At 44.0% G+C, this 24,805-nt stretch overlaps 1 protein-coding gene across 1 annotated transcript; it reads right to left on the reverse strand.

Moving 5' to 3' along the window:
- Positions 1 to 3,428: 3,428 nt before the first annotated feature.
- Mylip (myosin regulatory light chain interacting protein) lies at positions 3,429 to 24,159 on the reverse strand. The gene is made up of 7 exons (XM_051194352.1): positions 23,860 to 24,159; positions 22,554 to 22,744; positions 10,779 to 10,964; positions 8,966 to 9,163; positions 8,316 to 8,480; positions 6,375 to 6,795; positions 3,429 to 5,064 (listed from the first exon to the last, which is right to left on the reverse strand). The coding sequence occupies exons 1-7, from the start codon at positions 23,944 to 23,946 to the stop codon at positions 4,975 to 4,977; spliced, it is 1,338 nt and encodes a 445-aa protein (XP_051050309.1). The 5' UTR covers positions 23,947 to 24,159; the 3' UTR covers positions 3,429 to 4,974.
- Between the last annotated feature and the right edge of the window lie 646 nt (positions 24,160 to 24,805).

Below are 24,805 nucleotides of genomic sequence, written 5' to 3' on the forward strand. Positions count from 1 at the left end.
TACCAATTGAGCCAGTTTGCTGGTCCACAAAAAAAAAAAAAAAAAAAAAAAAAAAAAAAAATCAGTATAGACCTCCAGAGACCTCCAGTGTGAAAATTTAGAAAAATGTCCCCAGACATTGCTAATGTCTTGAGGGTGAGACATAATACACACACACACACACACACACACACACACACACACACACACACACACACCACACACACGGTGCGGGGGGGGGGTGGAAGAGAGAGAGAGAGAGAGAGAGGGTGGGAGGGTTCCTGGTTGGAACTACCCCAGTTCTAATAGACAGCCTGATCCTAGGTACTTAATGAATATTTGCTGAGCTAACAAATTAGTGAATGCAAGTTTGAGCGAATCAAATGCACAATGGTAAACAGACAAACCCAACATCTTGTTTTAGCTTCTGTGCAGTCACAAAATCAAACTTGAAGTCTTTATTCCAGCCATGGAGGCTTTTGAAGAGCGGATCTTTGTTAGGTTTTTTTGTTCTTGCTCTTGACCTCTGGTCTCCTTCCTGTTCCCTTGCTTTGTCTGCCTCTCCTGTCACTCAAATTCTGTGCTTCGTTCAGGACAAAGACTTTAACTTCTTGCAAACGCCTTCAGCCCCTTGCTCGCATTCATTTGGGAATGAACACACGTGCATGTGTATTGCTTTGGGTCTTAGTATTATTGATTAGTGTTTTGTTTCACAAACACACATACAGAGTTTCTTCTTAACTGAAAAATAGCTCCTCAGTAGGCGGGCTCACTCCTTCCAAGCTTTTCTTCCCCTCTGAGCACTGCTGGGAGCTGTAAGAACAGATGTTTGGCTTTGCTTGAAGCACACGCTGCTTCCAGTAACCAGCAGATGTGTCCAATCTGTGATTTGCATTGAAGAGGCAAAGGGATAACTCTTCAATAATTTGCAGTTTTTAGAATAAATTTATTCAAACAAATATGAATAGGTGTTTGCAAATGTTTTAGAATTTCTGTGAGAAGGTATGGAGTATACCCCCAACAAGGAATACAGAAACGCATACATTTTCTTTTCCGCCAATCCTTCTTGTGCTTAAACCACATTTGGGATCTTTTCTACATGGCAAATGGTATTAAAAACATGAGTGTGATAATGCAAGCACATAATTCCAGTATTGGAAGGTAGAGACAGGAGGATCAGGAGTTTAAGGCCAGCCTGAATTATTTGAGACCCTGTCTCAAACATAAACCAAACTAAACCAAACTGCCGCCACCACCACGACACACTGTGATATTATTAGGTTAGGCAAAAAAATACCACACATAGAATCCAGGTTGAAATAAAGATCTGAAGGTGGAGAGGACTGTCTGGGCAGGAGGAAGGGGAGGGAAAACAGGAAGTGGGTAGTAGGAAGGGAAGTGAATGTGATCAAATTACATTCCACCAGTGTATGAAAAATGTCAGTGAGACTCATTATTAATTAGCAATTAATATATGCTAATGCAGTGTATTGGAAATAATCACTGTCATCTTTCCTGGTTTCGTCTGTGCTCTAAAGCCACAAGCATCCTTTGCAGACCCCCTCTCTTAGCCATTTCTGCAGTAATTAGCGCCCAGGTTCAGAAATCTTCAATCTGTCAATTAAAAAGTAATGGTGAAACAGACTTGTTCGATGTGATCACATTGGAAAGAGGAATAGAGGGGCCTATATATCCCAAGGGAACCTTTGGGGTACTGGAATGCGCTTTGGATTTAAATGGAGGAAGAATTGAGGTAGGCACAGGTATGCGTAATCTAACACCGGTGCATGTATCAATCGCTCACTGCCTCAGTCTTTTAGGGAGGTGTTTTGGAGGGAACCCTTCCTTTTGGCTGTCATTGCTTGACCCCTACAAGACGGTCACTCTAGTCACTCTAGTGTACAGCCTGGCCTTCATGGATCCTTATCCTTGAGGGACCTTATTCTTGTGAGTGAGTGCTCTGTCCCATGGTCTTCTGCTGTGCTGGGAAATCCAGGTGACTTCCGAGGAACGATTAAGCTCATTGATTTATCTGTGTCCCTTTAGCCAAAGTAAAAAGGGACAAAAGTTCCTCTGCAAGAGCAGCCAGTACCCTGCACTGCTGAGCCATCTCTCCACACCCCTCTTCATCCACTTTGTCAGCCTTTGACCGCTGAGCCATCTCCCCTGGCCCCACTTTACTTTCATGTCAATGGGTAATCGAAGTTGAGTTCTCTCTGCTCTCCTCTTGCTGTCTCATGCATTCTCTGTAGTATACGCTTTCCTGACTCACCAGTTCCTAGTTCTAAAGACAAATCTGGAATCCAAGGTTCTTTTACTGCTTCTTGACGCCACACTTGCCTTCAGAGCCTAAGTTCTCAGCTCCACATCCACCTGTGAGCATGAGCCAGCCCCACCAGCTGAGCTGCAGCCTTGACGAGGGTGCTATCACCCTTTCCCAACTACAGAGGGAAGGTTTTGCTCACAGGTCCTTCTGAAGCACTTACCCTGGGCTCTAAGCAAAGGCGGGTCGTGTCTCCTATGCTCAACAGTGCTTCATCCTCTATACGTCGAGAATATTATGCACGGATTTTCATGTGAACTCCTGAGCTGAAGAAGTCCCTGGCCCATGGAATGTGAACAGTGTTGGCCTGTGAGTCACTCATCTACCCTTCCATCCTGGCCATCATTCTGAGACTACTCTGCTTATAAACCTGAACAGTTTATAACTTATATACAGAAGCACCCACGCGTGTTGCAGGCACTACACAGACATTGAGAATCACTGAGAGTCTGACACTCTGGTGGCTTTAGATGGGTGATAACTTGTGTCTTTGACTGTTTTCTTTTAAAGTTGCAGGGCTCAATAACAACTTAGTTGCTGGCTAATTAAGTGAACTGACTCCTGGAAATCTCCTAGAAATCATTGGGAAGCACACTCGTCTGTCTCCTAATTCTAAAGGTGTCAGTTATAGACACTTCCTAATATTTCTCTACCACACAAAGCATTTTCAGAAGAAATGACCACAGGGCAACACAGAAGACAGCTACAGCCCAGCAGTAGCCTGCAGTGGTACTGTATGAAAACAGTCCCAGACGCCACAGAATAAGCCATGACTGAGCACTGTGGACCACATGTGTGGCCATCACAGAACACCTTTACCAGGTTGCCGCTTCCTTCCACCTTTCTGTGGGATCCAGAGATCGACTCAGGTCACTGGGCTTGTGCAGCAAGCACTTTCACTTGGTGAGCCATCTGGCTACCCTCCTTGTCTCCCATCTTTCCTTCTCGTCTGCTGTGTACGTCACAGCATCATGTTCACCAACCTTCTGACCTCATAGGTTCAAAACCACAGGTGAGAGAAAAGCTGAGCCAATCCTTAAACATCTCCCCATTTTCCAGCCTTGAGGTGAGTGCTCACTTGACAGGAAAGTAAAGTGGCTTAAATGACAATGACCATGAGAACACAAATGCTTCAAAGTCTTTATTGTCCTGAATATAAAAGACAGAAGTCCTCTAGGATATAACAGAGTTTTGTTTTGTTTTTTTGTCTTTTAAATGTGGAAACATTATCTTTTTTTTTTTTTACAAGTGAAAAAATAAATACCTCTTGGAATAAAGGCTTATATGCTAATATGTGCCATAAAAAAGTAGAGTTTTAATATCTGACAAAATGTCTGTGCAAAGAAACAAATGCATAAACACATTACTGCTACATTAAGGCAATATGAAACGTAGACTCAGAAATCTCAGTAAAGTGACAGTGTAGGTTTCTAGCTTTCACTTAGCTAGTATTGCACCCAATGAGGTCAGCTAGGTTTCCTGACAGCCTAGAAAACCCCCTAGCTCACTAGCTTCCAAAATGCCCAAGTGGGGGTGGAAATATGATTAAGAATATGGGAACAGAACAACAAACTAACCCCACCTTTGAAAGATGCAGGGCAGGGGCAACACAATGAACACAGAAGCATTATTGACGAGAAAGCAGGAACAAAGCGAAATAAAGCACACACGAAAAGGAGCCATGATGAGGCTGTATGGAGAAGGTTTGATCTTCAAGTGAGGCAACACCCGTGGGTGCAGCTGGAGTGTGAGTGCTCAGGGGCAGTGAAGAATGGTTTGAGCACTCTAGAAGCCTCTCTAGACTCTGTCTGTCTGTCTGTGAACTTTTCTTTTCCAGTCTCCAAATATTCCACCAGCTCAAAAGCCCAGGGAGTGCTTGACTACACCATGAAAGTCGTTTAACCAAACTGGTAGCATTTTGTCACCGAAAGGCATGGGGTATGAGGTGTGGGAAAAGAAAGGCTAAGAAGTCACCCACGTTCAGTTACCTGTTTCCTCTCAGCACACTGTTTTCAATCAGACAACATGTCAACCCTTGCGAAGTCACAGGATTGCTTTTCAATCTGCTAGCTTTCCAGTCGTTCTTAAATGAGTTATAAAGACACAAGTGACATTATAACGAGGACTATTTCTTTAAGAAAAAAAAAAAAAACAACTTCCTATTAAAAATGTTCAGCGTCCCATGACCATACAAAAAGAACCAAGGAAAAATGTAAAACTCTTATAAAATCTGCTGCCTTGGGAGAAGTTAAGGAGACGTATGACATCATTTCCTAAAAGGTACCCACTGTTGGGCTATAGTGCCTCTTAACTGACAAAGACAATTTTATCTACTCCTTTACTCGATCATTTAAAAAAAAGAACAACCCAAAGTTCAAGAAGGAATGTGTCTATGTCCCAGAGCTCTTCCTGTCGCCACGGGGCCGTTGGCTTCTACTCACAGAAGAGGGATGGTTGCATTCTTGCTTTGCTTTTCTTCTTCCTGTCTAAAAATGTCTCATGGCAGATGGGTGTTGAGAGTGAGATCTTTCCTCACAAGGTTCTTATTCTTATAGTTTACATACAATACTGCAGCTCACAGGGACCTGGCATGTCCAGTAAGCTCGGGATGCATCAGATGACAGTCGGATTGACTGGTGGGGACATGGCATGCCCGTTAACCGCAGGTCACATTAGATGACTGTTAGATTGAGAAGACTGGTGTGGGTTGGCAGGTAGACATGCTGGACATGTTCCACACGTGATCTGCAGACCGGGCACGACTGGAAAAGACGCCAACATTGGTTAGAATGTTTGCCGAACCTGGGTCTGGGAGGTCAGCCTTGGTAACCACCACACTAGGTTTTCTAGTTAAGCTGCCATTGTGATTTCTAAGCTCTCAGCTGCTCTGTAACAGGTTTGAATGTTTACACTTTACAAAGATTAAAAATGAGTGTTATGAAAAGACAATCACCGACGAAAATTACATTTTCTGGCCAACTGTGTGTGTACATGTGTGTGCGTGTGCGTGTGCCTGTGTGTTGCTCAGAGAACGGTGGCCAGCCTCATGTGTCATTTCTCGAATGCTTTCTGCCTCTTTTTGAAGACAGGCTCTCTCTCACTGGCCTGGAGAACACTGATTAAGCTAGGCTGGCAGACAGGTACAGGGTCAGACTATGCAGGCAGGAAGAGATAAATGCAGGACTTGGGAGAAAACCCTCCTTGCAGGGTACAGGCTCCTGAGCTCACTGTCCAATCCTAACAGTAGCTCTGTAACCACAGCTTGTAAGGACTAAGTTTACATATATCCACAGTGACATTTAGCAGAAACCTGTGAGAAGTGAAACCAAGTGCACAATTTACTGTAACAGGAAATATAAGATGCAAGAAGAGAGACATGCTATATATGAGTTGCTTTTGTTTTCTTGTGTGAAAGTTAGTTTGACTTTTAGCCAATGACAGCCAATAGAAGAGTTCCCTAAAGGTATGAAGAGTAATAAAAGGAAATTAACAGGCCGGTCAGATGGCTCAGTGGGTAATGATGCTTGCAATCAAGCCTAACAAACCTAGTTTGATTCCCAGCACCGCATGGTAGAAGGGAAGAATTGACTCCTGCAAACTGTCTCTGACTTCCACATGTGCAATGTCACACACGAGCATGCACATGTGCACCCACACATACACGCACACCCACACCCATGAATAAATGTAAGCATAGAAAAAAGATAAATTAGTCACAAACAGAGTAAATAAGTCGTCGGTAACAATAATCTATGTATTCTTTAACTAGGCAAATAATACAGACACTTCTGCTATGTGGTATCAGTAGGCAAGAGGTCACGTGAAATGGAAGAGGCAGGCCTGGATTCTAGTTCTTGGTTTAGCTTCAAGATGCATTAATTTTGTCAGTCTGGACCTCATTTCTGAAACGGAGTGGTGACAAGAGTGTGCTGATCTGCACACGTTTCTAAAGGACACAATGAGTGGAGTCCCCGAACTCAAAGACCTTTCCAGGTGCAGATGGCTGCTTTCCACTCTGTATTGTGCACCTCTTAGAGCCTTCTTACCGGACAGGAGGGCTGTGACTCCTTACCTGCAGCTGGGCAGCACAGCTCTCACAGCACACAGTGTGGCCACAGGGGCAGAAGGTAGAGTTGATCTCCTCCTCACAGCACAACACGCACAGCATGGCCTCCTTCAGCTTCCGCAGCTTCTCCTGTAGCACTCTGGTTTGCCGGCAGCTGAGGCCCTCACAGCTGCCGCAGCTCATGCTGCTGTCGGAGGACTTCAGGGGCGAGCTGGGAGGGCTCTGGTCACTTCGTGAGACAAGGTCCACGACGCCGGCATTGTACAGAGCCCTCCTGGCATGGTCATACACCTCCTTGGATGTTCTTTTAATATCAAAGACATACTTCTTACCAAGGTTAATGTTTTCATTGAGAAACAGAGATGCCAAGTGGCCCTTCAAGTCACGACTGTACTGCATCATGACGGCACTGGTGACTGTGTCACACCTGAAGATAAGAGTGAGCATTTGATTTAATACTGAGAAGCCTAGGTAGCATCATAACTCAGACTATCAGATGCTATTATCAATAGAAACAGGATGTCAATCTTCTATTTTGTCATTCATCTGTGGATGTCAATCTTCTATTTTGTCATTCATCTGTCAATCTATCGTCTATTTATCTTTTAATTATCTACTATCATCCACCCATCATCTATCTGACACCCATCTATCTCCCTACTTACTTATTTGCTTTTTGAGATAAAGTAGCCCAGGCTGGCCTAGAACTTCTGGTCCTCTTGCTTGCTGGGATTATAGTTGTGTGCACCATGCCCGGCTTGGCAGATATTCAGTATTATTGTTTGCTTTGTTGAGACAGTATCACAATATGCAGGTCTCCATGTAAGACTAGGATGACCTTTAGCTCATAGAGAGCCACTTTCTTCTGTCTCTGGGTGCCGCAATTAAAGGCACGTGCCACCACACCCAGATTTTTCCCCCTTGGGACAAGGTCTCATGTGAGGCTGGTCTTGAACTATGTTGCCAAGGATGACTTGGAGCTTTGTGATCCTCCTGCCCCCACCTCCTGAGTGCTGCCAGGATTCCAGACATACACACCATGCCTAGTTCATGTGGAGCTTCATGCATGTTAGGCAAGCAAGCTATGAACCGAGATACATTCCTTACCAAGACAGTTTTAAGCATGTCTAAGTTCTTTCTATCTTATATGCTTAGTAGCTCAACAATCCCCTCTCTGTGCTTCTTGGGGGTCTCCAAGCATGCAGTTGTAAATATGGAGATGAGTTTCCCCAGCTCCTTCGGTCTGGGAGCTGCCATCCAGCAGTTCATGGAAGCATAAGGACATTAAACATGTCTACAAATGTTCTGTTCTGCTATCCAGAGTCTATTTTAACATAACAAAATTGAAGGCTTCCTGCGAACTACATTTTTCTCTTTAATTTTTTTCTAACTATGAGCCTATTCACTACTCAGCTTGAAAGTACCCTCTAGAATGTCGTTTAAAATTTTTCGCCATGGCCAGGTGTAGTGGTGCATGCCAGAAATCCTAGCAGCCAGGACGCTGAGACTGGAGGACTGAAGTTGAGTTTGAGGCCAGTTTGAGGGTATATAGTGAATTTCAGCTTAGCTGTGGACACACAGTGAGATTTCTGTCTCCAAAAACACCAAGTAAAATTAAACTTAAAAAAGCATCTGGAGTGTGTAAGGTGTGAGGGACTTTCTCAACAGAGAAGGACCTGTGCCACTGTTCTGGGAAAGGACACAATCGTGGCAGAACAGGCCCAACCACTGGGGTTATGCTGGGAGGTGGTCGTGGAAGGAAATAAAGGCCATTCTATGCTGATAAGGGTGGTACTAGCACTGCACAAGGAAGGCTCAAGTAGCTACTCTCCCATATTCTGTAAAAGACTCATGGACTCAGGGGCTAGGAGAAATCACAGCAACCTGCCAGTCACCTAAACACACTAAGCTGTGACCTGAGCTTAGGAGACACATGGTGGTACTTGCCTGTAGAACGCATGAGTTTCAGTGATGGCCCGGTAGAGCCCACTGGCTGCCCTGGTGCTGACCATTTTAAACAGGAGCACAATGCTGTTCCCAGACTCCTTCGTGACGGTCAAGTAGACATTCTTTCCTGACTGGGTGGCCATCTGCACCACAGGATAAGCTATCCTGAAAGGCAGGAGGAAAAAAGTGAGCGAGCTCAGGAGAAATGGTTCCCCATGGTATTGATCTGCTTTCGCAGGCTGCCCATGACCAGTACTGAACCGGACATTTAGCCTAGGGTTCTGTGATGATTCTAACTAGTCACGTGATACAGAACAAGCAGTGTGGCATGGAGACAAGTGTAGGAGTGTCCTTGATGTGTGTGGGAGTATATAGAAGCAAACACAGGTATTTATGGCTTGAGTCACTATAAAAAATTATTCTGCCACATTAGTATACTTTAAGTTAGCATTTAAGAAATTAAATGGTCAAGGCTTGAATGCAATTAGTGAATAAATTAAAATATGAATCACTTTATTGATAGAGCTGCTGGTGAATTTCTGTCCATTTTCTATTTTCAGAACAAAGCAACAGATGATATACATGCTTATGACCATATGCACATGTGTGCGTGTGTGTGCATGTGTGTGTTTCTTGAAGACTTGGGTTACCTGTTAATAGGACTAAAGTCATCTTTACAGATTGAGATGCCTTCAGGTCCAACCCCAATGAGGAGTTTCTGTCCTTCGCTGTCCCTCACAGCATGCCACTCTATGCCATAATTCTCCATTGCTGACACAATCTGCAGAACTTGGTACTCTGCCGAAGCCTGGCTGATGCCCTCCAGCTCCTTATGCTTCGCAACAATGCTGTGGAGCATTCAAAGATGCACATTTAGACAGATCAATTCATGCATTCCTTAAAGCTTATAATTCTCACTAGTGAATTATAGGGATGAGGTCATTTAGGCATCACAAAAGCACCAAATGGCATATTACTATTTAGACACTGTTCAAGAGCTCAACTACGGTGCCAGTGAGATGGCTCGACGGGTAAAGGTGCTTGCTGAAAGCTTGTATTTGATCTCTGGAACATAAGGTGGCAGGAAAGAACTCACTCTCACCAGCTTTTTACACACACACACACACACACACACACACACACACACACACACTGTATTTTTTTTTAACTGATGGTATTTTTTAATGCAAAATTAAAGTTTTTATTTTAATTCTTAAACAACAATCATATATGCTACAATATAGACACTCCCTCCTCTCTCACCCTCCCATGCCCCCCGACCACCCTCCCATCCCATTCCCCCCCCCCCACTCCACAGGTAGGGTGATGCCTTCCAGGTGGGGGTCAACAAAATCTATCAAATCATTTGTGGTAGGGACTAGGCCCTCCCTCCTGCCTCTAGGTTAAGGGAGCATCCTTCCATGGGGAATGTGCTCCCAAAGTCCCTTTGTGCACCAGGGATACTTCCTGGTTCCACTGTGTGTTTTTTTTTTTTTTTTTTTAAAGATCTCAGCAAATACTGGTAAACTGACAGAATTATGGGAAAGTCTCTCAACACACACATAAGACAAACGTGTAGGCTAGATCCCCTCATACATTTATCAACATAGACTTTACAAGCTTTCTGATAGGCTAACAGCATAGGGGACTGATTAGATTCTTTGCAACTGAAGAAAACACAGATCCACATTCTCTGTTGTGGCAAGGCTGTCTCTTCTGTGCTCCTGGAGATCTGGCCTCCCCATGTAGCCTTCCCTTGAGTATGGTCTGGATTAATGCCTGGCCGCTAATGAACAGAAAATGGTGGAAGACTCGCCATGGCTCCCTTCTGAGATGGAGTCATGAAGGTCTGACTTCTTTCTTCTCTTGTTCTTGGACCATTCATGTGGAGTGAGCCAGCTACCATACCATGAAAGGGTCCTGAGGTCAAGTGGCAAGAGAAGATTGGCCAAGAAGCTTCAAGGGTCACCTGGACCCGGAGGCCTCCCTCAGAGGGGCTTTCAGATAAGACTGACCTCTGGGCTGGACTGCCCATGCATTCTCAGATAATGTCTGTTGTTTTAAGCTGAGTTTGGGGCTAGCTTGTTACACAGGGATAGGTAACTGAGCCGCTAAATCAGGCTTCTTGTTGTAATTCTTGCTGGGATGAAGCAAACACCAATAAATAGGCCAAACTTTTACTTTATGAGATTTGCATATTTAAAAGGTCAGGCACTTTCAAGATCCTTGTTATTTATGGAATTTCATAGAAGGGCATTTATCTGTGGGCTATTTTGTGTTGGGTAAGTTCCTCAAACAAAAGGCACACAAATCTTCTGAAAATGACTGGCTAAACCTGGCGTGCTCTATCTCGTGAATTCCATGACAAGACCATAAGGCCAGTTTCCTGATTTTGATCAAGTCGGTGGCTGTGAACACTCAAGATAGCCAGAGTGCTTGGCTCTCCTGGGGCGGTGGCCTCACCTGTTGAGCGTAGCACTGGAGAGCTCCTTCTCACAAAGGTCCTCGTAGTTGTACTTGGCTGTGTTCTGGTTGTAGTCTCCGAATCTGGTCTGGGCCAGGAGGGCACTAAGCTCCACTGCCTGCTCAGAGGAACACTGGAGATGGCCTGCCAAGAGGGATTCTTTAATGTGCAAGAAAAAGATATGCCTGTGAAAGAAGGAGAGAATGACTGAGCTTGCTTGGGATAACAGTATCTGAGGCAGCCTTCTGGGCTGGGGTGTGGCTCAGGGACAGAATGCCTGCCCAGGTTTTATCCCCAGTCCTGAAAAAACAAACAAACAAACAAACAAAACCCCCCAAAAAACAAAAAACCAAAAACTACAATGGCTTTGCAATTTCATAATCAAGTAGTTCCCTTTTTAAGCAAAGAGGACATGTATAGAGGGACGGCTCAGCAGATGAGGGAGATTGCAGCCAGGGCTAAGGACATGGGTTCTATTCCCTGGGCACATACAGTGGAAGGAAACTCCCCATGGATTGTCTTTTAACCTCTACATGTGCAGCAGGACATGCTACCTCTTCAAATCAGTAAATAAAATTTAAATCATAGAAACAGCAAGTTAGCATTATAATGTTTTAAAGGAAATTTAAGAGTCAAGGTTTTGTTTGTTTGCTTGGTTGGTTGGTTTTGTTTCTTGAGAGAGGGAATCATGTAGCTCAGGATGGCCTGGAGCTTGCTGTGTATCTGAGGCTGGCATTCAGCTCTGGATCCTCCTGCCTCTGCAGTTTAAACACACACAGATACTACAGTCAGCTAGAAAACCTCTCTTGTAGTAGATTCTGATCTTCAGGGACAACATTAAAAAAGAGTGTCTCCTGAATTCTCAGAACCCTGACTCCAATGTCCACCTACCAGAGGCTTCACCAGCCAGCTGTTCTTCTGTGTGCCAACCTCAGGCACCATCTCCAGAAATACCACCCACCTCCTTTGGCAGGGTATCTCACTGGCCTAGACAGAAATTAAGCTAGCCTGATTGGCAAGTGTGTGCTCAGCCTTTTTTAAAAATGGGCTGCGGGGATTGAACTCAGGTCCTCATGCTTGCCAGACAAGCTCTTCTCGCTGGGCCTTCTCTCAGAGCTCTCCAGACCCAGTTGTAGTCTTAACCTTCTAGGCCTCCTTGGTCCTACTCACAGCCTAGAAGTGGCCACAGTTTTTGTGACCTCAGGGTTGGGTCCCTCTCCCCTCCATACTCTGCCAGTTTACCATCCAAGCTGCTTGCTGTCATTGCTTCCAATGGAAACACTCCATCTTTCCACTCAAAGTCCTTCACAGAGAGGCCTGATGGTGGCTGAAGCCCAGGGTCCTCCACTGCTGCCTCGGGCCACACCTCCTGTCTCTGTCCTCGGGATGGGGACCATCTACTTGGAAGACCCAGCCTTGCAGCAACCTGCCCTGATGGCCTCCTCTCCTGTCCTCTAATTTGGTCACCTTTTGATTTACCTTGCATACAGACCATCTATTTCTGAATTAAGTTATGTAAGAAATTACCAATTCAAGTTTCTTCAGCTAGCTACACCTGGGCTGGTTTAATTGCCTCTAACAGCAGAGAGCTCCATAAACGCCTGTAAAACACCGTGTATCTGTATTTATTTTATATTCCAATCTCAATTTTGCTCTGTTTGAGCCTACCCTAAGTACATTCTACATTTACTACAAGGTATGCATGCCACAGAAATTCCTGGGAAAATTCAGATATTGTTTTTACTGTCTAAAATCCTAAAGAGGTTGTCTGAGTCACAAGAGGATAGACTATAAAATTTGTCTCTGGTAAATGTGAAGTTTTAACTTTGATGACTTGTGGTAGCCTCTTGCATGTGCCGAAAAGGCACAATAATGAATTCTAGCCACTGGTGAGGCCCCAAACCCTGTGTAAGCTCGGATCCTCACTTTCCCAGTCCTTGACACGGCTCTTCTTTGTACCATAGCTTACTTTTCCACTGAAGGGACTAGCATGAGAAAAGGTATGAAAAGGAATTAGGACAAGAGAAGTGACAAGTGCTAAGAGCTGTGTTGAGAACCTCAAACTATGAGGTTGACAAGAGCCATTCCTCTTCCTTAACTAAGTAGTCAATTCAATCGTTTGCATATTCAGTAATGATAAATGTTTAAAGTAACGAGACACCCTTAAATGTTTCAGTTTCTTCCAGACTCTGTAAGACTCCGTAGTAGCATTCAAAGAGAACAGACACAGCTTTTATTAACCCAGACATCTGGTCGTCTTTAAAGTATTTCTTTCTTCCATACTGCTAAACTGAGAAAGGGGCCCTGCTGGGACCAAAGAATTGCCACAGAAATAAACTGCTTTTAAAATTTCTATTTTAGCTATTGTGTGTTAGCCCACACCTTTAATCCCAGCACACTAGAGGCAGAAGCAGGCAGGTTTCTGTGAGTTCAGGCCAGCCTGGTCTACACAGTAAGACTCTGTCTCCAAAGGAAGGAAAAAAAAAAAAAAGGACAGTGTGTGTGTGTGTGTGTGTGTGTGTGTGTGTGTGTCTGTGCGTGTGTAAGAGAAACTATCAGAGGATGCAGGTCTAAATTCTCACAAAACCCTGGTGTTGCCCACTGGGTAAATGGAATCTAGATGTACTTCTGCCTACTCAATGAGAGGGTATGTTTTCAGGAGCCTGCAGTCTGAATCTAATCTATGCTTACATTCAAGAAGAAACCATGTGCCAAAAGATTTCAAGATTAGCACCACAAACTGAGCCTTCACATTTTAATTACTGTGGATGTAAAGGTCTCTTTTGACTTATTTTCCTAGCATAAAATTTGAAACTGCTTCCTGCTTTATTAAACAGTACGGAGAGCTGCCAAAGTCGACTTTTCAAATTTATTCAATTTCTTTTTCCAAATTCTCTACGCCTACTTCTGGAGGGACAGCTGCCAAAAACAAAGCAAGAAAACGGTAACTCAACGTAAACAGGTGGCTAGGAGCCTAGAGCAATGCCCAGCCTTCCCTGGAGTGGATGAGAACTAGAATAAAGCCGTGTGTATGTGTGTGTGTGTGTGTGTGTGTGTGTGTGTGTGTGTGTGTGTGTACGCATGCATGCATGTGTGTGCACGCACACACGCACGCTGATGCTCTCCAGCCAGTGGAGCCTGAACTGTGCTCGGAGCTCAGCAGTAATTACTCCTCCTCACTGTGCAGACCTCTTCCTGTATGTTGCAGTTTTCTTGGCTTTATGGCCACTTTTTATTTCAAGTCAATGAAGGTTTGTCATGAACTGCCTCTGTGTTCCACCCGCCCCACACTGGGGCTATGGGATGGGTATGTCTGATAGTTGTTTTATAGATGGAACAGTCTTTAATGGAAAGGAGTGTATCTTCTCAAAAGAACTCCAGCCACAGATGGCTTCGGGGTGACTAGGGTCCTGGCACCAGTGTGAGGGAGCAGAGGTGGCCAGCGTTACCAGGTCTAATGAGCTATCATGTCTTATCTGTGTGCTCCTTCCAAGAGGGAGGATAGCAGTGCTCCAAAACATGTTTCCAGAAAACAATTCGGTGAGGGCTCAGGATTTGAGTGGCTTTGAGTTGGGATTCATTCTTACTACCTACTCACCTAAACTATCTCCCACAAAACTATTCTTTTTCTTGTTTTAATGACTGGGTGAAAGGTTACAAGTAATATCAAAACAAGCAGATGTAGTCCAAGAAAGAAGTCAGGCCTTTAGAGAATACTTTTTTAAAAAGTATAGCTCACAAGTGGATAACCTATCTAGTTCCATATAGATTACAACATGGAATCACATGCAAAAGGCTTTGAAAAATACCAACTTTGTCTTAAGCAAATATCTATGAACACCCTATTGTCACAAGCTCATACTACAGTTTCTATGTATTCCTAGGGTTACACTTGGAAATTAATTTTTAAAGTTTCACCCATTTACTAAGAACACGGATATTTCTAATATATGGGTCACATTGTGGGACCCAGGGTACATTATTCTAGCTAAGTCAAGAGTTTATAACATAGGTACAAATGAATTCACACATGTTATAAAAACAGGGCAACGGGCTGGAGAGATGATGCCTCCATGGTTAAGAGCATTGGCAGATCTTTCAGAGGATCCGAGTTCTAGTCTCAACATCTACATGGCCGAGAACCATCTACAATTTTAGTTTCAGTGGATACCATCTTATAGCCTCTGAGGGCAATGGCTCTCATGTAATGTATAGATATAGACACGTAGGCAAAACACCTATACACAAAGTAAAAATAAAAATTTTTAAATAGGGCAAAATTTGAGATCTCAATTTTAATTTTGAAAAGGAAGCAAAATCTTTTAAAAAATGTATTTACTTATTCACTTATTGTATATGTTTAGGTGAATTCCACAGTACATTTTTGGAGGTCAAAGGGCAACTTGTGGGGGTCCATTCTTTCCTTCCATCATGTGGGCCTCAGGGATTGAACTTATCCCAGGTTGGTGGCAAGCACCTTTATCCGCTGTGCCATCTTGATGGCCAAAAAAATCACTTACTGTTAATATATTTTATTTCAAAACTCTTTAGTAATTCCTGTTTTAAAAATCCATGCCTTTTCAGAGGCTCAGTAATTAAGAGTTCTTGTTGCTCTTGCACAGGACCAGGATTATATGCACAACATTCTTACATATAAAATGAAATATTTAAATTTTTAATTAAATCCATGTCTTTTCAGAGTTAAGAAATAACAGGAATCATTTATTTTGAAGGTTTGTAATCAGAGGACTGACTCTCTTATATGAATACTGACCATCTCACAGAAAAATCTTCTAGTACTCACAACAGAACTTTCCAGAAGTCAATGATGTCTATAGAATTGTGGAATTGAGATCCCAAATGCTTTCTTTAATAAGTTGTCTTGGTCATGGTGTCTTGTCATGGCAACAAAAGGCAGCTAAGATAGTCACTGTTGGGCACAATATCCTAGTAATCTTGCCAGTTACACCTTTTGAACAGCTTTTGACAAGTATAAAATAACTAGATTCAGCCTCATATTCCAAATGCAAGTAATGAATACATCTTTAGAACAGCTAACTAATTATTTTCAAAATCCTAGTTGCCAATGACTGACCCATAATTTCCCTGAAGCTCATGCATGTGAAATATCTTCTGGACTGTCATTCACCCCAGTAGACCCCACTACAATCAAACATCCCATCTCTGTCCAATGAGTCGCTTAACCACATAGGTTTATTTTAAACCAAACTCCAACTGCCAAGTTATATTTAAAAACTGCCAAATGGAAACAGAAATTGTTATGAGAGATTTTTTTTGTTTCAAATCTTATAACATTCTCATAAGATAAAATCAGTTTAGGATAGAGCATAGCCCTACATGTAAATGTTAAAACTATACTGGCTTGAGAATCAAATATAAGAGTAACTTTATGACTAGGGGGTAGACAAGGCTTTTCAGAACATAGTGAATAAATTCCAGAGAGAAAGAAAAAAAAAGAATAAATTAATCTCACCAAAATTAAAAACTCCTACTCACCAAAAGGCATGAGGAAAACAGGCAAGCCATGGGGGGAACATATATTTATAAAACTCAGATTTCACAATGAACTGGTAACCAGGATACATAAAGAATGTGGACAGCTCAGGAGTAAATGGGTGACTTGGACATTTCACCAAAGGAGATGCAGAAAAGGCCAATAAACACATGAAAATCTGACAGCCATCATTAATCATCAGAGAAATGCAAATTAAAACCACAACACTCTACACTATGTATCCACCAGAAGGCTGGCAAGGATGCAGAGACACTTGGTCTTCTTACATTCTTTGTGGGAGTGGGAGTTCAGAACAGTACATATGCTATGGGGAAAGGTCTGGCAGTAACTTACACAACTAAGCAATCATACCATGACCAGGCTATTGTATTCTTGGGTATTTACTCAAGGAAAATGAAAACATATGTGTCTATAAGAAATAATAAAAAAAAAAAGCTTGTATTAGAATGTTCATAGTAGCTTTATTCATAGAAGCAGGAACTCATCAGTACGACTGGATCAACAAACAGAACAGAATACTATCCAGTGGTAGAAAGAAACAAAGCAGGCTGGTGTTTAGCTCAGGCTGACCTAGAATGTTCTAGACCCTGTTCAACCCCCAGCACATAATAAAGCAAAACAGACGGAAAACAGAACAAATAACTAACAGTGGCATGAGTGGGCCTCAACATAATTTAGGGTAGATAAAAGAAGGCAGTCATAAACCAGAACCTACTGGATGATTCCCCCATGCATAAAACTGAATAGGCACAACAAGTCTAGATGGAGAAACCATAGTGTTAACAGTGCCATCACTCTGTAAGGTGGGCACTGTGGGCTGAAGGCAGAAAGATGAGGGACTTTCTAGGATGATGGATGATGCTACTGTTCTTAATCAAATCTCATTAAGAGATATAATTAGGAGTTAGATGTTTTATCCTATGTAAATTTCAACTAGAAAAAAAAAAAAGAACCAAATGGAAGCAGCAAGTTCTATTTAAATGATAAGCACACTGAAGTATTTAGAATAAAGGGTACTTATTCATGACATATGGAAAAACATATGAAAAAAAAACCCAGTTGATGGATGGTTGGAGGGGCTGATAAATGATTAACTGTATAATAAAGCAGGCACATTAAACTTAATAGTAGGATCTAGGGGGCCTATGTGGGGTGTTCTTGATAAAATCTCTCAACTTTCTCCATGGTTGAACTTTTCAGGAGGTTGAGAAAACAACCTCAGGGCTTGGGTTCAGAGTACCAGTGAATTAATAGTTCCAGCTATATCAAACCACCAGGCCTACTTCATGGAGGGCCTACAGTCAAAAAAACTGTCAGGGGCAGATGATATCACAGAATTACTATGTCAGTTCTGGACCTGGGCTGAAGGGATCTTTTCCAAGCCCCAAATGGAACCACTCTGAAAGATGTCTGTCCTTGAACCCTAGAGCAGTTAAGATATGAGGACTGCCACAGGAGAGCTCACAGCCTGTGCCAGGAGAACACTAACTTAAGCACACAAAGTCTGCATTTCTAAAGAATGGCCTCACCCACGGCCATAGGCACCTGTGTGGGCAAGCTGTCAATCTCTGGCCTCCGCATGCACATGCATGGACATGTGCACCTGCACACTCACATACACACATACATCACATGCATAAAACATACTCCTCCACATAAAATGAATACATGTAATAGCATTTTTTAAAAAATGCTCTCTGACTACTTCATGTAAATACACAGGCTGAAGGTGCCCAAATGAGGGTTCCTTGTCTAAAATTAAACACCACACAGCAATGCAAATACCCCTTAGTTTTGGCAAAAAAGAAAAACTTTAAGATTCAGAAATTCAATTTATAATTTCCTTGGAAATAATATATATGTATGCTTTTGCTTTTTTGTATAACTTTCCTGGGTCCTATTTTATAATTTGGCAAGTAAAAACAGAGAAGGGAGCGGAGGAAAGAAAGAGGGAGATGGGGGAAAGGTAGGATGGGAGAGGGAGGCTGATTCTGCCCTTCCACATTTAGTATAAAGAACATAAATGAGCCTTCATGAATGGACACACAGTGGCCGCAGCAGCTGCAACACCAAATAGAATGCACTCACCTTTAATCATGCAAAGATAAATTATGTAAGTAACCTTTACCAACACTGACAACATTAAGAAAGACTGTAAACAGGTCTTATAAACTCTGGCTAGATCCAGTCTGGCTGGTCCTGAATTGGTTTGAAATGACCACATCCCATTGGCTGTGAGTTTGTGGCTTTGGCTCTGTGAGCTTTTTTGTTTTTGTTTGAGATTTTGTGTATTTATTTATTTATTTTTTATTGCATGAGTGTTTTGTCTTTATTTGTGTATATATGTGCACCACATGCATGTCTGGTACCCTCAGAGCCAGAAGAGGGAGTTGGATCCCTGGAAATTGAGCTGTACATGGTTGTGAGCCACCATGTGGGTGCTGGAAATCAAGCTGGATCCTCTACAGAAGCCACCAGTGTTCCAAACCACCAGGCCATCTCCAGCTCCCCACTTGGAAATCCTTAATTTGTTGATTAACAAGATATTTACACAGTGTACACTCAATGGATTCTGAAGATACATTGCTGATCAGTTTTGATGAGATTTGCATTATTGGAGTAAATGTCAATGAGCATAAGTTGCTGTAATGTTAGAAGCACATCAATACTCTCCAAGAAAGATAGGTGGTATCTTGGGGGAACACAGTCTTCCGAGCTTCGCTAGAAAAACATAGACCCTGCCAGCAAGGGATGATATAATCACCACTGTGGAGATGAACCTCGCACTTCCCTAATCGCCAGTTTTGAAAATGTTGGCAAAATTCATTGTGAAGAACTGAGAGCCTCGCAAAGGCAGGGTCTAAGATTATCATTTCAGATTTACTTCCAGAGCACATTAATGTGTTTCCCTTTTCATTTCAATCCCCAACATGGCAAACGTCTGCTGAAAATACCTGTTGTCTCCATCTGTAAACCATGCCAGCCAGCCGAACAAGACCAAACTCAACAGCAAATGGAATCATCTGGGCAGGGTCACCAAATCTAAAACTAGACCTAAAACCAGATGAGCCCGATCTGCCTATCGAAGATAGTATTTTGACTCAACCCTGTGTTCCTCTTTGGAAAAAGGCATCCCAGGGTCGCCCAATGGTTAGGAAGCCTTCCTGCTGGGCACCCTCTCAGCAGCCAGCCTGGTCTGATGTTAAGTAGTGTTTTAATAGCCCTCCACATAAACCTGTTCTATTGTAAGCACACTGTTTAGTGATCTGCAGAGGGCAACTCGGCCCAGCTATTTCCTTTTAATGAAATGTCCAGACCCCCTCAGTACACCAAATGCACCCTTGTGGCTTGCCTCAGCAAAAACCATCTCTTAAGACTGAATTGTCAAAGGTGTGCTCACTCACGGCACAAACAGATCTACAGTAGAATCACAGCACTTAACATAAATATGTTATAACAAACATCAGGACATCAAAAGGTTTGTCAACCCACCCCCCCCCCCCCCGCCATACGACATTAAAGAAAAATAGACCTTTAGTACCATGATTAAGAAATGTTAATTGTACGAGGCTGGAGAGATGTCTCAGCAGTTAAAAGGACTTGGTGCTCTTTCAGAAGATGCAAGTTTGAGTCCCAACACTTTTGTGGTAAATTACAACCTTGTTTATAATTCCCGTCTCAGGGGGTCCAATGCCCTCTTCTACCTCCCCAAGCACTAAGTGATGCACAGGCACACATACTAGTAAAACACCCACATACTTAAATAATTAAAAAAATGTTCAGTTGGACCTAGCACGACAATTAAAGGCCATAAATGCAAATTAGATATTACTTTATGAAGATATCACATCAGACTGGTTGTCAACCTTAGGTATTTTCTTAAAAGTTTTATATTTTGATAACTCCACAAGACTATGAAAAATTCACCAACATAATGAAGATACTCAAAGGTTTATACAATACCTACCCTCCCTGTCCCTGCTTTCTTTATTCTGAACTGAGGCTTTGGGTAGGTTAGTCAAGCACTCAGCCACTGAGCTGTATTCTCAACTGTCATTTTATCTTTTATATTGGCACAGGGTTTCACTAAGTTCCCCAGATAAGACTTGAACCCACACTGGAAACCAGGCACAAGAGACCTTTTCATCTTTGCTCCTCTGTCTCCCAGGCATCTGGGGTTACAGGCCTGCTGCAGGGCCCAGCTTACACTCACCATTCTATGGGATTTCTAAAAGGATGAAAATCAATTAAAATTACCTAGTAGAAGTGGGAAGGTACATACTTTGAGTGCCATTAGCTATAAATCCAGAGTCAAAGACAAGTGAAACAATATCAATACCAGGAAGAAAAAAAAAAAAAAAAAAAAAAAAAAAAAAACCAATGCAAGCAGTTTGATTCAATTACTCATTATAAACGTCTCTTTCTTACATGAATAAAGTAGATTTGATAATAGGTATTGGCCCAGTTACAGCAGAGGGTAGTAGAGACCATCTCTAGTCAGTCCATCATAAAGCAAGAACATATTCTCAGCTCGAACATATTACGCTATTATCCTTCCACGACTTAAATGAAGTATTTGCTTTTCCAAACTTTGGCCGATTTCAAAATTAGGTTTGTATCACTAGAATACCCCTGGAAGGGCCCCTGGAAGCCCTGAAATCACAGCAGCAGTATCACAGTACAACTGCTTGTCCAAAAAAAAAAAAAAAAAAAAAAAAAAGGAAAGGGAGGGAGGGGGAGGGGAAAGAGAAGAGAGGGAGAGAGGGAGGGAGAGAGAGAGGGAGGGAGGGAGGGAGGGAGGGAAGGAAGGAAGGATGAAAGGGTACGGGCCAGTGAGATGGCTCAGAGGGTAAAAATCTTCCCTTCCAGCCTGACAGCCAGAGTGCAATCTCTGTGACCCACATAGTGGAAGGAGAGAACCAACTCTTAAAATTGGTTTTGTTACCTCCACAGGCATACAGATGTGTGTGCATGCATGCACAGGCATGCACACACAGTGCACACGCACAGATACAGACTAAAAGTTTAAAGAAAGATAGAGCCTCTTGTGACTAACAGAGACAGCCCAGCCCAGCATTTATAAGCATGCCATTACATGAATATTTGTAAGGTACTTTCAGAGACACTAAAAATTCCTTCTGCCAGTTTCCTAAGCGAAATCTCTCCCCACTTTTAAAGTGCCACAACAGCAAGGCAAGGGAGATATTTCAAGTCCAAAGGAGTGGTATTTTTAAATATTTCCACCATTTGGTAAATAAACAAAACACAGTACGTTAAAACCTCTCCGAGGATCCTGTTCCCCCGATTATGAGTTGAAATCTACAGGGTCGCATTTTTCACATGCATGGCACTTTTCCAAGCCACAGGAGGATGGAAAACATCAGTGCTGGGACCCAAAGTTTGCAGTGGTTTTAAAAGCATCCATTTCCCCTTTTCAACATGCCACTGTAAGTCTCTTGCATTTCAGTAGTAAATATTAAACACCACTTTTCTATTTTGGATCATCTTTGAGAAAAGTATTATAGTCAGTTGTGAGGGAAACACATTTGTGTGTGTGTGTGTGTGTGTGTGTGTGTGTGTGTTTTGGTCGTTTAAAGGAGGAGACCACATGCCTCAGATGTCTACCATGGCTGGTGGCCCTTACTTTAACAAGGAGAGGGGGGAAATAATCTAATGCCCAACAATCATGTTTAGTATAGCTGTAGGCTGGAGATCAGTGACAGTGGTCTTCAAAGAGTCCTTTTATTACGTTTTCATGAAACTTGAAAAAGTTTTAAAATCTGCAGGAGACCAAACGGAGCACTCTGCTGCACACTGTAATCTGACACTAGGCTGAAGACTGACCAAGTTTAAGTAACCCAAGAGGAACTGTTTCCTGCTTTCAGTTAGAACGCTCTCGATGATGACCTGTAGTAACACTGCTGAGGCGGGGTTACTAGCGGGCAGACGTTGCTGTCAGGAAGTCAGTCTTTTTGTTTGTAAGAAGTCAACCCTGCTCTCCCATTAATGTTATATCAACCCTGCTCTCCCATTAATGTAATAGAGATGAGTAAAACCAAAACAAGAGTTGGAAAACCCACCTAGGCCAACTTTGCTTTCAAAGACTAACTTAAGCATTTCCTGAACTTCCCCTGCAGGAAGTCACATGTGCCCTGAACATCTCTGGGCGGGCACGGTGGCCCCTTCCAGGTGGAATCAGAGATGTCTTGAACACTGGTTTATTTCCGCCTCACTTTACCTTGTCTGCTCCTGTAAGATGAGATGGGGCTCCACAAAGAACTTGACTCTCAGTTTGAGCCGGTAAGGTGCCAGCCCGTCCATCTGCTGTGAGATCCGGTTTCTCAGATTCAGCCATAAGCTTTCACCTTTGCTGCCGGTGAATTGCAGCCCAAAATAATCAACTTCTATGATCCCCAATCGCCTACACACCTAAAAACAAAAGCAAAAGCAGCGGATATAAGCAATGCAAACTTAAGGGTTCCATTTGCGGGAAGGGCAGCCACCTACTTTGACCTTGTTATAATTCCAGTTCTACCTTGTTAGCATTCCAGTGGTAGAATGGAAAACAATGTTTTAAGGTACCAGCGATGTCAAAACCCAGTGCTCCAAAAGGAGGCTCGGCCTTGCTTGAATATTTCTAGGGTATGGCCAATTGCACAGGGTAAGGAGTCCTCTAAAACAGACTTCACAAAAGGCGAGAAGGAAGAATCCAAGGGTATTTTATTTCTTACTCCGATCGCTGGAATTCCCTCCACCAGCACCATCTGCACAGATGATCTGGCAGCTTTTTATCTGGGCAGTTCTAACCATCTGGATTCCAAAAACACAAACACGTTGAGGAAGCATGCCACAAGTGTCAGCTAAGCTTCACAAGTGGCTTTCCAATCAGCTCAGGTCTACAGATCCTGAAGGCACAGTGTTTCAAGGGGATCATATGTGTCTGCCATATCCACCATGAAAATACTGTTTTAGAGCCTTAGTCGCTCTAAAGAAAACCCACGTGGAAAACCCAAGAAAACCCAAGCACAAGACTGCCAGAACCATTCCCTGCCAATTACCAAGGATACTCTGGATCCCCATCAAACCCGGAGTGTCAGGTGAACTCTCTCTTTCGGAGAAGTAGCTTCAGACATGGGCCCACCTGATTAGCTAGGGAACCCTGGGGGGCCCCCGACTGTCTGCAACCACCTCATCCCGGGACGCGGGTGGCGCTGCCGGGCTTTGCAAGGACCCCACAGGCGGCATCACTCGCACACCTGCGGCAGGTGTGCCAGGCAACCTTATTTAGAGAAAAGTGCCGAGGTAAGGGACAGGGTTGCAGCTTCTGGCAGCGTCCTGGTTTCCAGGCCCGGGATCCCCCCACCATACGAGTCCTCTATGCTTCCCACCCCCGCCGCCCGCGGGGAGGAGGAGGCTGGAGCCTGGCGTCCGGGGCGCGCTCCACGGGCCGCTGCTGCAACGTCGCCCGGCTCCTGAGGACCATCCCCGAGGCCCCAGGCTTCCCGGGGACAAGCGGGGATCCTCTTTCCGATCGTCTCCATCACCTGGTTGAGACAGTCTTCGCCGTTGGCTTTTGCCTCCACCTCCACCTCCATCAGCACTGCGTCCGGCCTCGTCACATAGCACAGCATGGCTGGGGCCGCCGCCACCGCCGCCACGGCCGCTTCTTCTCCCGTGTGCACCGCGGCTGTCGCCTCACTGTAGAAGCTCTAAGTCGGCTCCGGGCTCTCCGAGGAAGGTGAAGCGGTGCGGCCGCCTGCCCTGCACCCCACGCAGCCGCCGCTCGCGTCCCCGCCACCCCCGCGACCTCCCACTCCCGAGTGCTCCACGGCCGCGCTGCTCGGACAGCCCGACTGCTTGCTCCGAGACAGGCACGCGTCTTTTATCGCGGCCCCGCCCCCTCCGGCGCCGGCCTCCGCCAATCACGGCGTAGTTGCCCCTCCTCCCCAGCCCCGCCAGCCAATACGTAGCTCCGATAGACTGCAGCCCCGCCTCCCGGCACCGCCTGTAGAGCGGTGGGAGGTGGGAGCCCCCACCCCACGCCTGTGCCGTCGCAGCCTCTGCCGCTGGGCGACGCTCCTCCTAGCCCGCTGTCGCCTGCTGCTCCAAGGGACGCCTTTCTGTCCCTGCTCAAGAGGACCTTGATCAAACGCTCTGCAAAGCCACGACTCCCCCTCTAACAATCAGGTGGTTTGTGAGAGCCAAGAGGGAAGCCGGCAAGCTGGAGCCTAAAGTTAAGGCTTTTCGGCCGGGATTTGCCACTGAGGGTTATAAAACGCACAAATTGAACAGGGAAGTTTTTGCAATTGACCACTAATAAGTTGGGTAGCTTGATCTAAAAGCACCAGTCTTACATAAACGCGTGCCAAGGGCTTTGAATGTGTGGGTTCTGTTAACCCAAAACACCCAACAAGAGTGGGGGGGGCGGGCTCCATTGTGTTACCCACTCTGTTTAGCATCAAGTCCATGATAAAGATACAGGCTCATGTA

Source organism: Phodopus roborovskii, unplaced genomic scaffold (assembly GCF_943737965.1).
Source record: "Phodopus roborovskii unplaced genomic scaffold, PHOROB, whole genome shotgun sequence".
Taxonomy (NCBI): Eukaryota; Metazoa; Chordata; class Mammalia; order Rodentia; family Cricetidae; genus Phodopus; species Phodopus roborovskii.